Source organism: Harpia harpyja, chromosome 1, assembly GCF_026419915.1.
Source record: "Harpia harpyja isolate bHarHar1 chromosome 1, bHarHar1 primary haplotype, whole genome shotgun sequence".
NCBI lineage: Eukaryota > Metazoa > Chordata > Aves > Accipitriformes > Accipitridae > Harpia > Harpia harpyja.
The window spans coordinates 86,201,624-86,216,327 of NC_068940.1; the positions used below are offsets into that span (position 1 = coordinate 86,201,624).

The 14,704-nt window shown below is 39.2% G+C and overlaps 1 protein-coding gene across 1 annotated transcript in view; it reads right to left on the bottom strand.

Annotated features, from left to right (window-relative positions):
* The window catches only part of CUBN (cubilin), a 149,054-nt gene that overhangs the window by 102,742 nt on the left and 31,608 nt on the right, over window positions 1-14,704 (bottom strand). The window contains exons 23-27 of the mRNA XM_052803346.1: window positions 9,955-10,141; window positions 6,735-6,895; window positions 5,439-5,620; window positions 4,613-4,769; window positions 2,046-2,233 (exon numbers count right to left, since the gene is read on the bottom strand). Of these exons, the coding sequence (XP_052659306.1) occupies window positions 2,046-2,233; window positions 4,613-4,769; window positions 5,439-5,620; window positions 6,735-6,895; window positions 9,955-10,141 (875 nt within the window). The remainder of the gene's footprint in view (window positions 1-2,045; window positions 2,234-4,612; window positions 4,770-5,438; window positions 5,621-6,734; window positions 6,896-9,954; window positions 10,142-14,704) is intronic.

Here is a 14,704-nt window from a genome sequence, read left to right on the forward strand (position 1 = left end):
TTCCCCTTTTAGGCTTCTTTGCAATAAAAGAATCTCAAAACTAGCATGTGGCAGAAAAGTAATTTATCTTAGCTGAACAGCTATGAGTGGGGGGTTTTTTTTATTAACCTTTTTTCCAATTTGCAGTGGCGTCAGATTCCACATGGATTTCAGACAGAAAAGTCCCAGATATCTGCAGTCCGCTTAGAAAGTGAACTGCACACTTGTTCCAGATGATTCCCCCTTTCCCCTATACCACAGAGCACTCACAGCCTTGCCAACATGCTCCCCTTTCGCAAGATGCGGGGTGGGAGCAAACACTATTCAGTTCCCTGGCTGGTTTAACCTTGTTCTCTTTTTTACACTATGGCACATATTTGTGTAGCATGCAACAACCAAATGAGAACATCTTTTCCAAGTGGTATTTCTTAATGGCATTTGAGAAAGATTTGTAAGTAATGTCACATGAATTGCAAATTAAAGCCTTCTTAACACACTTCCATGACTCTGTTTTTCCCTTGCATTTTCCTCCTTATACCTCTTTCAGTCTGTATTTTCTTTGATTGGAAGCACTGAAAAATTGTTAAAACAAAGAGTGCAAGTACTTTTCTGCTCCCGGTCTCCTCACTCCCTACAACATGTTTTATTTCAGTTCTTTTAAGTGCTTTGGATCAGGTCCTTGCCTCTGGTATTATACCTCCAGCCTTGACTTATGTCTAGAATAGCGTCTTCTGGCAAGTCTCTTGCTCCTCACTGGCTGGCTACTGTGCGCAGGGCTCCTGCTTTCCATGGATCAAGGGCTTAGGCATCTTGAGACTAGCACTGGCTTTTCCACTTGGCTCCAATGTTTCCTTTTCAGCCTCCTCACAAAAATGAACCAGGGCTTAACAGTTAGTTCTCAATACAGTGCTCCCTTGTTTATTTTCTTCACATGTCTATTCTTTCTTTCCATTCCTGGCCACAAAGAGAAGAAAGCTGGAAGAACACCACTTTTGCCAGTTTATTACCAATTTTGAGCTGTGAAAACTGGCATAGTAAGAAGGTAGAGGGAGCGAGGGAGTACATCTAGAGGGAACAGAATAGCCCATCAACAGGCCTGCTGCTGGACCGTCTGTAAGACCCCAGTGTAAGCAAGTATCCCCAGAAATGTGGGCACTATTCCTTAGCCCTCTCTTTGGCTGTAAGTAGTCTTCTCTAACACTTCTCTAAATTTCAATTCCTCTTGTGTAAAACTTAAGTAGAGCACCGGGGCTACGTGCTGGCATCCTGTACAAGGGGGACATCTGAAGGATGGATTAGTTCAGCAAAACAGCGGCAGGAGACTGTAATCCTCAGTATAGCAGTGATCATGACTACACTGTACTTCCCACCATACTGAGAGAAAATATCTTTTCAGTTGTCCTAGAAATAAAATTTTTGAAGAAAAAAAAGAAAAAAGGGTACTGGACTTTAGATTGACTGGATGGTTTTATTTGGCTAAAGATTTCTTATTTTGTTTGTGGGTAAATTCAGTTTCTTTCAGTCCCTTTAAAGAAGCAGATTAATTATGAAAAGGAAAATATAAAAGGAGACACAGCAACCCTCCCTTTAAAAGTGTAGAAATAACACATTTTAAAGTTTTTGAACATTCCCCACTCCTTCTCAGATAAAAACAAGAGGAAAATACTTGGGCTTATTGCCTTTTTGCAATCAATTTACTAATCTCAGGATTTCTTTTTCTTTACATGAAGCTGGAATCATGACACCTCACTTCACCCATAAAAGCCAGTGCATCTAATTTAAGGTGGTAGCTAGACTCTCTGTAGCAAATTTAGGCACCTGCAAAGTAAGTGATCCATCTTCCCTATTGCAGACACCTGTCTTAAGGTAGGGTGAAGTGATCTCTGGCAATGCTTCACTCCCTACTGATTGCAGAGGAAATAAGGACAAATCATTTGGACTTAACACTTGAGTTTTAATGGCTAAATTTAGATAAGATAAATTTCCCCTTGGTCTTCTGCATCCTTCTTGTTTTTCTTTATTGGCAAAGACCTGATTTTTCTTGTTTCTAGCATCTGGGTACATACCTTCAAGAAGTCACGGTTACAGTCAGTTCCATCCTCTAAATCAAAGGCTGTGAAGCTATAGTTGAGTGTGTTCCCGTTTGTAGTTTGGATAGTCCAATTGCAGTGCTCATTTAATGGGTAATTATTTGGATAATTTAAACTTTCCAATATGCCATGGCTACGATTAACAGTCAGTACTTCACGGCAAACTGAAAAAAAAGTGATAATAAATTATATTTGTGCAGTGCTTATTAACCCAGTGTCTCAAAAAATTACTAACTGAAGTTATTGATAGCATTACAAGGTGAGAAATACTTTTATTCACAGATTAGAGAAGAGAAATCATGCAGAAAGAGATCTGTGACCTATTGAAGAACATATTGCACATTGCAAACAAAATCCAGAACTTCCAAACTTGAATCATTCAGTTCTGTTACATCCTCTTCTGACACTTGCACACTCATCAGTATATGTAGGATTGAAGTTGTTTATTTCAGCAAACTGGAAAAAAATTATAATCTCTGGCTAAAACAACAAATGGAAAGTACACTACTTGTATTGAATTTTCTAGCTCCAGGAACTGGAATTGATCATGAAGTTCTTTAAAAAGGAGCCGTGATTTTCATTGTGAGTCATCCAATAGAATCCTGACATAAGCACTGGACACTCACCTGGAATAATGAAAGCTTTCCTTGAAGTGCAGAGAAAATGAAAAAGAAACTAAACTAGATAAAGAGTGAAATTACAATTATGGCATTAGGTCAGTGAGTCTCATTTTCTGTATCCAACTTTCACTAAGGACAGAAAATATCAATGTGGCAATCCCTTGTCTGGAGACAGCATACAATGTGTATTGGGAGCAGACCAGTGTAATGCACAGAGAAGAACTGGGCAGGAGGTGGGGAGCAGGGCAGGCTGTTTGCTTTGTACAGCAAATCTGCAGTGTTTGAACAGTAGAAATAGCTGAGATTCACTTATAAAACTCTTCTATTTTCTGTCACTAGGGATAATACACCTACGTCCTGCAAATTTTTTTAATTCTTTCCGAATGATTTACAAAGCAGCAAGGTCTGTGTTTTTAGGACTTCAAAATGCTCAGGATACAGCTGAAAGTCAGGGTCAGGTGGAGTGGAGCTTGTCTGCAAAGCTACACTGAAGCATACAACTGTTTGAAAGGACAGGATGAAGAGCACAAAATGGATTTTGAAGAATGCAAGATGGATAAAAGCTGCTACACCCTGCCATCAAGATTTTATTAGAAACATCAGACACAAAGGTGCCTTTGAATGTTAACTTGATACCATGTTTTCCTTTGCAATATTTTCCAATTCATCATTACATTTCTTTCATGTACACATAAATGCATCTGGCATCTAAGCATCCTTATTTTATACCTCTACTTCCTACATAATTTTAGCTTTTGGGCAAGCCATTGGAAGTTTTCTCTGATGCATCTTTGGGAATTAAATATGAATGTAAAAAGTGGATCACATTATCTGATAGCTCAGGTTCTACATCTGAGTGCTTTGAAAGTGCTCTTTCTGTTTAATTAATGAAAGGGTGGGAACCCTTTTCTAATATATCATCTTGACTTTTCAGTCTGAAAAGTACATGGTAGATGAATCTGTGATATCTTTAAGGAATGAGGGAGCCAAAGCTCCCTCACTCTTCTAATTATTGTATGTGCCATGTGTGGATGAATAGCTTTGTTTTTTTCATAATCCATTTACTATTGTCCAAACCTAGGACAACTTGATGTCTATAAACCTACAGCAATCCCTATCACTTGGGCATGTCATGTTTAGGGTATGCAAAGATGCTTGCAAATCATTTTGTATGTGGTGAAATTCCGTATCTTCCAATGTGCATTTAACCATATATGCTAGAGTGTATAAGGAGAAAAGTAAACACCGGGATGATATTCAAGGTTATGACTGGGAACAAAATAACTTTAATTTGTCATGTATCTTCTTGGATTTTTCTCCAAATGTTATTATTCTGATATTTCTGGGGTAGAACTATTTTACAAAAAAATGTTTGCAAGAAAAATGTGACCTTAACCATAAGATATAAAAAATGAAACTTTTTGAAGTGTTTCAGGTAGGCTAAATGATCCTAAGCACCCACAATGATCCAGGATGTCTGAGGGTAACTCACTTATCCTTTGCCATCCTGCCTCAAAAGCAGCTAGAAGAACAGAGAAGCTTGTTCTATCTCTATTAAAAAGTCAGGAGACTGGGTGAGCAGAAGAGCAAGAACAGCCCAATCTACCCTGTTATGGACTTCCAGCACTTGTTATGCTGAGTAAATCTGGAGTGGTAAGTGTCACTGGCACAGGTAATAGAAGTAGAGCCACCTCACCAGCTTTCTTCTAGGCAAGAGATAATCTCCAACACGAGTAGACGGGCAGCTAATTTTTAGCTCTCTGTGCTCTGTGACAGTAGCAGACTAGAGAATCTGGGTCAATAATAAGCTCTATACATTGTCCTCTGCTCATGAATAGGTAAGATCATGAGCTGCAAGAAGCAGCTTCGGGAACAAGCTGAACTGGAGAAACATGTTATTCTCATCTTCTTTTACTTACTTACCCTGTTTGTATTTGGCTAAAAAACCTTCACCTCGCAGACTGCTACCTGTCCTTAGTTTTACATACATGCTGTCTCCACTGGAATGTATGGGTTGTGGTATCCGATTCCCACAAAATTTACCTAGCTGTTTAGCATTACTGCTGTTGCCATCATATACCTTAAAAAAAAAAAAAAAAAGAAAGAAAATAATTTAACAAAGCTGATGGCATTACAAATCCAAGTAATTTCCCCATGACAAATGTCTTCTTAGGGAATTGTTACTGGCTATACAAGAGGTTAAATTGTATTTCTGCTCAGAGGAAGCCTGACAGGCATTTCAGAAACAAGCAAATCAGTGGAAAACCAGGAAGCCAGTAACTGAATACTGGTGGGTTTTGAGGGGCTTACTCACCAAGAGGGAAAAACTGCACTCCATTTCAACTCTATTAAATATATTCAAATAATTTATCCAAAAATTCAAATATGAAATTTGGGATTAACAATAGGGTTATCAACACTGTTGTGCCTTTTTCCTTGTAATTTACTAAGAAAGCATACTAAGGCCTTGGTCCAAAACACAGCAGGTTTAAAAGATATAGACAGATTCTTGTTTCAATGGCCTTTTTGTCTAGACATAAATGCTTTTCTTACCAGCAGCTACACAGACACTGCTGCCTTACCTCTCACTGCTCTGTGATATGAAGGTAGCACGTCAGCATGGAGCTTTCCTTTTCTGGGTCTGTTTACTTACAAATGTTTGAAGACCAGGACCATATGTTTTTTCCTTGCCTGTGTACTCATCATACTCAACTGCCTCCTATGGAGCAAAGTGTCAGAGGGTACATACCGCAAGGTAATCAAAGTTGCACTTTGGGTGATATGCTAGATGGAACTGTTCAAACTGGATTTTGAATGGGGTTCCTCGGCTTCCTCTGAGCAACCAGTAGCATTCTGAATTGTGGTAATATGGCATAGGGTAGTTGGGAGACATGAAGATACCAGAAGCTGTCATCAAAGTCCCACCACAACCTGCAAATGGCAAAGAAACCAAACCAACATTTAACACCTAGAAGAGCAGAGAATTAGACATGATGTGTGAGATTCACACTACTGACCTCCTTCACATGCCCTGAACATCTTCAGTAATGCCTGAAAAATCTGCATTTAGCCAACAGTGTTGTAAGCAGAAGAGAGCCCATAGCACCTAGAAGTATTAACTATCTAATTGGAAGAGTGCTCCTCGTAGATAGCTAATCTTCAAATAGAAACCTCTCCATTAAATTCTTGGTTACTGCTGTTGTGGTTTAAGCCCAGCCAGCAACTAAGCACCACGCAGCCGCTTACTCATTTCACTCCCACCCAGTGGGATGGGGGAGAAATTCAGGGAAAGAAGTAAAACTCATGGGTTGAGATAAGAAAGGTTTAATAGAACAGAAAAGAAGAAACTAATAATGATAATGATAACACTAATAAAATGACAGCAGTAATAATAGAAGGACTGGAATATACAAATGATGCACAGTGCAATTGCTCCCCACCCGCTGATCGATGCCCAGTTAATCCCCAAGCGGCAAACCCCCCGCCCCCACTCCTCCCAGTTTATATACTAGATGTGACGTCACATGGTATGGAATACCCCACTGGCCACTTTGGGTCAGCTGCCCTGGCTGTGTGTTGTGCCAACTTCTTGTGCCCCTCCAGCTTTCTCGCTGGCTGGGAATGAGAAGCTGAAAAATCCTTGACTTTAGACTGAACACTACTTAGCAACAACTGTGTTGTGTTATCAACATTCTTCTCATACTGAACTCAAAACATAGCACTGTACCAGCTACTAGGAAGACAATTAACTCTATCCCAGCTGAAACCAGGACAACTGCTTTCCTAAACATATGAGAAAGTTGATGCTATATTATATCTAGGGAATAGTATATCCTTCCCTGTGGAGAAAAAGAAAGCCCAAGGATCAAGAAAGTTGTATCCTTGATCTTAACAACATAAAAATATGTTGCTATATAATTAGCAGACAGATTTTAGAAGATGGGAAGCAGAAAAGATGTGGGGGAAAAGGTGAGAAATTAAATACAAATGAAAGATCAAAAATGAGATGTGTAAAATAGTTTTATACTTGATGAAGTCATTTTACCTGCTGATGTACCATCCCACTCTGCCGAAAATCCCTTTGCTGTGCCAAATGTGTCACTTACAAACTTTATCCACAGCTTGTTACCATGAGAGATTATAACAGGAGGCAGGTCTTCACGACAGTATTTTCCAAGAGGAGGAGAAATTTCATATCCTCCATCTCTAGAATGATATTGAAGAAAAACCTTGAGTCAAAGAGGGAAACCATGACAAATGTTAACAAATCAAAAATCTTGGGATTCTTTTAGGCCTGGGAAAGACTAATCCTGCTCTTCATCTTCCACAGCAACACAGCTAACAAATACTGGAGGAGTCCTGCTACTTGCAGTAAGAAGTCCTACCACAAGCACCTGCTTGCTGGGTATGTCCACTCTCATCTCAGCAGCCTGTGCACAGTCTGTCAATACAATGTGTCTCAAGTAGACTTGATGCTGCAGAGGCAGGACCTTCTCTATATTCTACAAGGTCGCAATCATAGGTGTAACCAAAGGTAATCTTCTAATTTGAAGAAATAACAGTTTGCTCACTTCTCACTGTTTAGCCTGGCACAAAACCAGATGAGCTGACCTATTAAAAAAACACATGTTTATTTGCCACCACACAAATGGGAACCCATTTCTCAGAACAGATATGGTGCATGTTTTGAAATATTTTCTTAGCCTTCAGAATTGTTTCTACAACCACTTATTTCCTACTTTTAAATTAAGTAACATTTCCAGTAATATTTTCTAATACTGTAATCAGGATGCACATCTAATGTTCTGTTTTGCTACCTGCGCATGTCTCATGGGAATAAAAAAGGCAGTGACAACTTGCTTGTCACTTGCTTTCTAACCTTATCTTCAAGCACTTTCATATTACAAATACCCTACAGGTCATTAGGACAATGATAAATACATTTATATCTATATATGGGTGTGATATTAATATGATGCTTTTTAAGTGGACAGTAGTACTTTCAATTACATTTTCACAGGTTTATACCTGCTTTTGAGAGAAATTTCCACTTAGACCTTGCCACTCTGTTTTCTTGTCATCCTCCCAGCTTAAACTGCTTGCCACTGTTTCAGGTTACTTGCAGTTGAAGAACTGTGCCAGAAACTCCCCTCACTTGCATCTTGGCCTCTGCAGCTGTGGTCAGAGGAACAATTTTCTTAGTTGACTGAATGCAGTTTATCAGAGGACACCTCAGGACAAGAAACCAGAGTGGCACCTCACCTAAGACTTATCTAGCTACCCCATGTAATGGTATCAGGTTTGATGACACATTCTGGAAATCCAGTTATGGGAGCAGAAATGTACTGAGTTGCACTTAGCAATGTTCTGGCCATACCTTAAAACCTGTTTAATGCTGCTGAGCTCTTCACAGAGACAACAGAGTTAGTTTTATGCAATAAATGAATGTTTTCCGTTCTCGAGATGAAAAAGTGAAAAAACCCACAGTTATAATTCAGGTCTACCCCAAATTAAGGTGCTAACTATTAAAGCTAGGTTGAATTTGATCTCAGATAATTGTTTTAAAATGAAAAAATGAAACACTTCGCTTAGAAACTATTGAAAAAAACCTTTCAGTTTTTCATAACTTTCTCCAGTTTGTATGTACAGCTGAAAACAACCAGCTAATTCAGCAGGAATTCAGAATCTCAATACTGCAACTTCAGCAAACAGCTTTTTGTTTCATTCTAAAAAATAAGACGCTACTAACCGAGGAATAACCCATACAGAAAAATCAGGTATAATGTTCAGAATGAGTTTTATCACAGTGCTCACTGAGGTCATGGAAACTCATGGCATGCTCAGAGTAAAAAAACACACTGGTGTTCTGCAGACATGGTTCATGTAGAGAGCTGGCTCATGAGGACAAAAATGGGTGCACTGACACCGCACAGTGCAAATCCAATACAGCAACACAGCAGAAAGGGTGTGTACTTGGTGCAGCTGTATTGTAAGTATGCAGCTAACCTTCCTGCAAATATTACTTTCTTCTACTTGTCTCTGTCCTGTAAAATTTACTACAAAATACCATGCTAATATCCTAACTTTAATGGTGATGCCAGTATAGACAAATATAGCAGATTATGTAAATGTTCCTAGTGCTGCATCATAGAATAGCTGCTGTTTAAAGATGATAAACATAAAACAGAATATAGAATCATAGAATAGTTTGGGTTGGAGGGGACCTTTAAAGGTCATCTAGTGCAACCCTCCCTGCAATGAGCAGGGACATCTTCAACTAGATCAGGTTGCTCAGAGCCCCATCCAACCTGACCTTGAATGTTTCCAGGGATGTCATGCCAAATGCACCACTCAGCTGGGCATCATCTGCCAACTTGCTGAGGGTGCACTCGATCCCGCTCGCTATGTCATCGATGAAGATATTAAACAGTACTGGTCCCAATATGGACCCCTGAGGGACACCATTGGTCACCATCATCTCCGCCTGGACATCGAGCCATTGACCACTACCCTCTGGATGTGACCATCCAACCAATTCCTCATCCACCAAACAGTCCACCCATCAAATCCATCTCTCTCCCATTTAGAGAGAAGGATGTTGTAGGGGACCGTGTCAAAGGCCTTACAGAAATCCACCTAGATGACACCTGTAGCTCTTCCCTTGCCCACTGATGTCGTCACTCCACCATAGAAGGCCACTGGGTTGGTCAGGCAGGACTTGCCCTTGGTGCAGCCATGCTGGCTGTCTTGAATCATGTCCCTGTCCTCCATGTGCCTTCGCATAGCTTCTAGGAGGATCTGTTCCATGATCTTCCCAGGCACAGAGGTGAGGCTGACAGGTCGGTAGTTCCCAGGGTCCTCCTTTCTACCCTTTTTTAAAAACGGGTGCAATGTTTCCCTTTTTCCAGTCACCAGGGACTTCACCTGACTGCCATGACTTTTCAAATCTCATGGAGAATATGTCACAAAACGGGCAGTAAAACTCTTTGTTTCTGCACTAAGGAAAACAACCAGAATGCAATGCATGGCAACACAGTCCACATACTCCACTTGCTCTGAGAGCTGGAATTTACCAAGTGGGAAAGCTGACAATGGAGCAGGATTGGAGGAGAAAAAAGTAGCCTTTAAAGTTCTCTGGTAAATTCTTTTCCCACACTGACAGCGCAGGTGTATAGTTAAAACTATGGCTTCTGAACATGCCTAAGTGTATTTGGACAGCTTCCATGGCTATCAGTAATAAGGACAAGAGAAATAATTAGCCTTGCCTTATTTCTACATAATCCTCTGTACAGACTTTATTCCCGTGCAAGGTGAAGTTGGTGAAGCTCAGCACAATCCGTCTGTTTATTCCCACTGTGATGGTGTATATGCACTCCATCCGGACAGGGTAGTTATTGGGATAGTTTGGAGATGTTAGCACACCAGTTTCAGTACTGTAGTTGTGTGAGCACACTTTAAAAAGAAAAGAAACAAGTATAAATTAATTTAATACGTATGCTAAATTAACAGGAAATTTCTATTTTCAACAGATAAAGGAGCAAACATCCTGTTCTCCTGTGCATTATAATTCTTCCTGGACATATATTACTGCTGAATGTCATCACTGTAAAGTAAAACCAGAATCCAGCTGGGATTTTCTATATTTGAGTTGATTTGTTCAGCTTTTACCAGAACACTGTGTCTGTAATAAATAGGCAATGTAAGAGTAGTTCCAGCTGCCTAAGTTGGCTTTGACCTAAAACCCAGGTAAGCAGAGAAAGGAAACTGAAAAGTTTATCATGATCAACACAAAAGGTAGTCTTCCTGAATTTCTGAAAAGCAGTGGTGGTGGAAACTGAATGCAGTCTCTAGCTACAAGGAGATGCTATACTGTTCTCAGGCATTCCCCACGATCAAACCTGGGAGATGGGGATTTTATATCTAAATTTTTTTCCCATTTTCTGGGCCATAAGTGACAATCAGTTGGAAAATAGTATAACTGTTAGACTGTGAGGATAAAGCAGTTCTACTCAAGGTCTTACGCTAAAATCATCTACATCAATTCTTTTGTGAGCACTGTAGAAGCATCTTGGTATTATGCGCTGGAAAGAAGAAAATAGTGTGGACTAATGCTGAACCAGAACTTGAGCAATAATTAAAAAGAAGCTCTTTTGAAAGGACAGACATAAGGACTAGGGATAAAAATATCTGCTATACAATGGTACAGGAGACTTATTTTGGAGACGACAATTGTTGTGTATTAGTTGATCACAGTCTGAGTAAGCTTTGTGATCTGGCTGCAAAAAGGGCAATAAGAAATGTGATCCGTGTCAGATGTTTTCAGTCGAAACAGAGAATCTTGATGCCACTGCACAAGGTAATGGTGACATGTCACCTCAAAAAATGAGGATAACCATGGTCACTGATGTTCTGGAAATCAAATGAGAACAAGTAAGGCAGAGGTTGTGAAGATAGCAGGAAATTAGTAATTTAGTAGGCAAGAGACACCAGAAGAGCTTGACTTGTTTAGCTTAGTAAGTGCAGGAGAAAAAGAAAGAGATAAACATCAAGAAAGATGAAGAAAAGAAAAATAGAACACATTCTCAATGATAGTACAAGCTCTGAAGTTAAAAACTGTCCATGAATACAGACACACAGAAATTAGGAGAAGGTTTCTATCAGGAAGTGAGTTTATAGAGCAATCATCCAACCAACATAGCAGATGCAGAAAGGGGAAAAAAGTCCACTGTTTTTTAAGGTAGAGTTTGATTAATTCAGTTAAGAAGGGGATCACCTCATGCATCTCTTGGCAAAAAAAAATAAAGGTGGGGTGGGGGGAGAGGCATAAAATTGTGGGCTGGATTTGATGACCCTGGAGACTCATTCTGGTCCTCCATTCCCATTTCAGGTCCTACAGGGTGCAACTATAAAAATGAAAGTAGATTTCTTAAGTAAGTACTTTCTATCAAATAGGCAGAGTTAGACTAATTATAAAGTACAACTGATAGAGTAAGCAAAACATTATGATTAACTTTATACTCACTTAAGCTGGTTGCCACAGATCTCTGAAACATGTTTTCTAGCACAGCATAGCTGCAGTATAGTAATAATTGTGCTTAATACTTCAATATGAATAATAATTTAGGGGAAAGGGATGAAATTACAGTTCAGGCCCTCCATGTCTAAGGTTGGTCATTTCCATGTCTGTTCTCTATCCATTATAACTACTAAAATGCTTTTGCTTTTAATGGTGTCTTTTTTAATGGTGTTTTGCATTCTTGGTCACCTGGAAGGCCTCTGTCAAAAATGTTTTCTGTAGAATAAATACCCCCAAAGCTAGCTACCAGACTCATGTTCCTAACTGATAACAACAAGAACAAAGAAAGATGACACAGAAACAGGCCAATAATTTTCTGCCATTGGGTTGTACTTTGGTATTGACAAGTCGAAAAGGTTTCATGCACTCGTTTACCTAAAATCATGATCTACTAAAGTCTTTATCTAGAATTTTAGTTATTTGTGTGTTCCATCACAGATATGCTCTAATGTATGCATATAACAATCAGGTCAGTCCTGGTCACCTTAAAAACTTTGTGCTGCTTTATAAGTCCTTATAATGCCCTTGCTGTGCTGCCAGCTCCCATGGTGTTTCATGATATGTAGGGCTTATCATCAAACCCCAGGTCCTTAAGTCATATGATTTCTTGAGAACCCTGCCTGCAGGGTTAGAAATCAGACTTAGAAATGTGATCCAAGTTTTCTTCTAACAGCTCATTACATAAAAAGCAATAAAAAAATAAAATAAAAATGTGTGTATATTTATTAGGTTACATATTTTTAACTAATTATTTCCTCCTGATTTTGGAAGGTTAGGTGTTTGACTCATGCACTTTTAATGGTTAGAGCTGTTGCAATACTGTTATTCCTTATTCACTCAGAGGGTGAGACCATGAACACTAGCTTTCAGCCTGGAGAATATTAAAATTGATGTACTAGATAAGGGCCCTTAGGGTAAAATTAGCAACACAGAAGCCCAAATATTTTTATCAGCCCTTTTAAGAACAATTTCCACAGAACTGTCCAGGTTCCCTCCCTCACCAAAGTTTGTTCTCTTGGGAGTAATCCATACAGAAACTCATATCCCAAGTGCTGTATACTGCTCTACACTTCACATAACAATCTTCTTTATGATCTAAGGGGGAATAAATACAGAAGGTGGAACAGTGACTGCCTTAGAAATGTCAGACTTCTGGCTACAGTGAAATAAATCCAAGAGTAGACTGAGCATACACTGCTATGAAGTTTAGGAAAAGCATAAATGAACCCATGTTTTTTGACAGCCAACTCTCTTCTGGTAACTGGATTCATTTGTTGTGTTCTACTTTCAGCAGGAGAGCTGGCACTCCCCTTTTGCACTCACTTCACTAACACAGCATTTGGGGGTGTGCTTGGGCAGTAATAGTTCCTTCAGTGAACACTTTTAGCAAAGTTAGCAAGAAAGAAATACTTTGACTCCTTTGCCAAAGTTCAGAATGCAGCCCAACACCATAATGTGATTATTATATGCCTGGAAAAAATACGAATTCAGTTTAGTTTGAAGACACTTATTGCAGCTCATGAAAAACAGAAGGAGGAGGAAATTGTCGAGGACAATTGCACATCTTGCTTTGCCAGTGTGTGAGGTTTTGAAAGGTATTCAATCTGCTTTCTGATTTTGGTACTGAATGTGTTTGCTCTTCTGAAAAAAATACCATAAATGGCAGTAACCCACTGTAAAAGCCAACAGAGGAGAAAAATGCCAGCTTTTGTACCACTCACTCATGCAATCATGCATACTGCAGAAAATTATATCCATGTTTTTTCCCATAAAGAGATATTCATTGGTTGCCACAATTCTAATTAATCAAAAATAAAACTATAGTGTCATATGTAAAATGGGAGTTTTCTTTCGATTTCACTCTGCCAAAGGAAAACTGGGATGCCTAACAATTAGATCTTTATGTAATACTATGCATGTTTAGGAAAAAAAGGAAGATACTCTCACATGAAGTATATGTCTCTCCACAGGCAATGGAAAAGCACATCTGGACTTCAGGGCCTTCTGTTACTGCTGCTGGCAGATGCTAACAGGCTTAATTTTTACCAAGAAGGCACAAAAAGGTCCTTTGTAGCATTTCAGACCCAAACTCCTTAGAAACACCGGGTACAGCTGTTCAAAAAGAATCTCTGACTCTCTTCTGCTGATTTACACATAAACACACATACTATAGAGTTGTAGACACATATATAGGTGTACACAGGCAGACTAATACCCTGATCAAACATAACCAAGTTAATTGGCCTAACAAGTTGTCGGTTGCCAGCTGATTGAGCCTTTTTCTTGGGACTCAGGATGAGCTGATGCCCAACATGCATGCAGGACTTCAGCTTTTTTTTCTCTTAGCTCAGCCTTGTTCAACCATGCCCTTTATCTCTGCACACACATATTTGTCAGACACTACTTTCCATTCTTGTCTTTGCTTGTTCAGCTGATGAGAAAAGCCAGGCAACATCCTCCTACTAATTACTGGGTTCAGTCAGCAAGATGGAAACTGAGATCTCAACTTGTACTCAGCTATCAATAAAGACAACAAACAAATCTATACATCACATTCAGGTGCACTTTTAAGTCCATGGGTTTACAAATGTTTTCCTTTCTTTCCTCATCCTTCTCAAACTGACTTCTCCAGTCAGTCACTGTCAGCTAACATATACCACATAATGAAGCTATTTAAAACCAAGTTACTCCTCTTGATAAATAATATCATTCACAATTCAGGATTATAAGGAGACAAAATCTTATCTTTCACCAAAGCCAGAGAAAGGCCAGGTATAAAAACTCTATCAGGAGCTAAAAACCTTGTAAATGCTGACTTTTCTCAGCAGAAAGGATGAAATGAAGCCCCTTTAATGAAACAAACAAGTGAAAAACAAAAGAAGAAAAAGAAAAAAATCCCCCCCCAAACCCCAATTCAAAGTAAAACAAATAAATTTCCA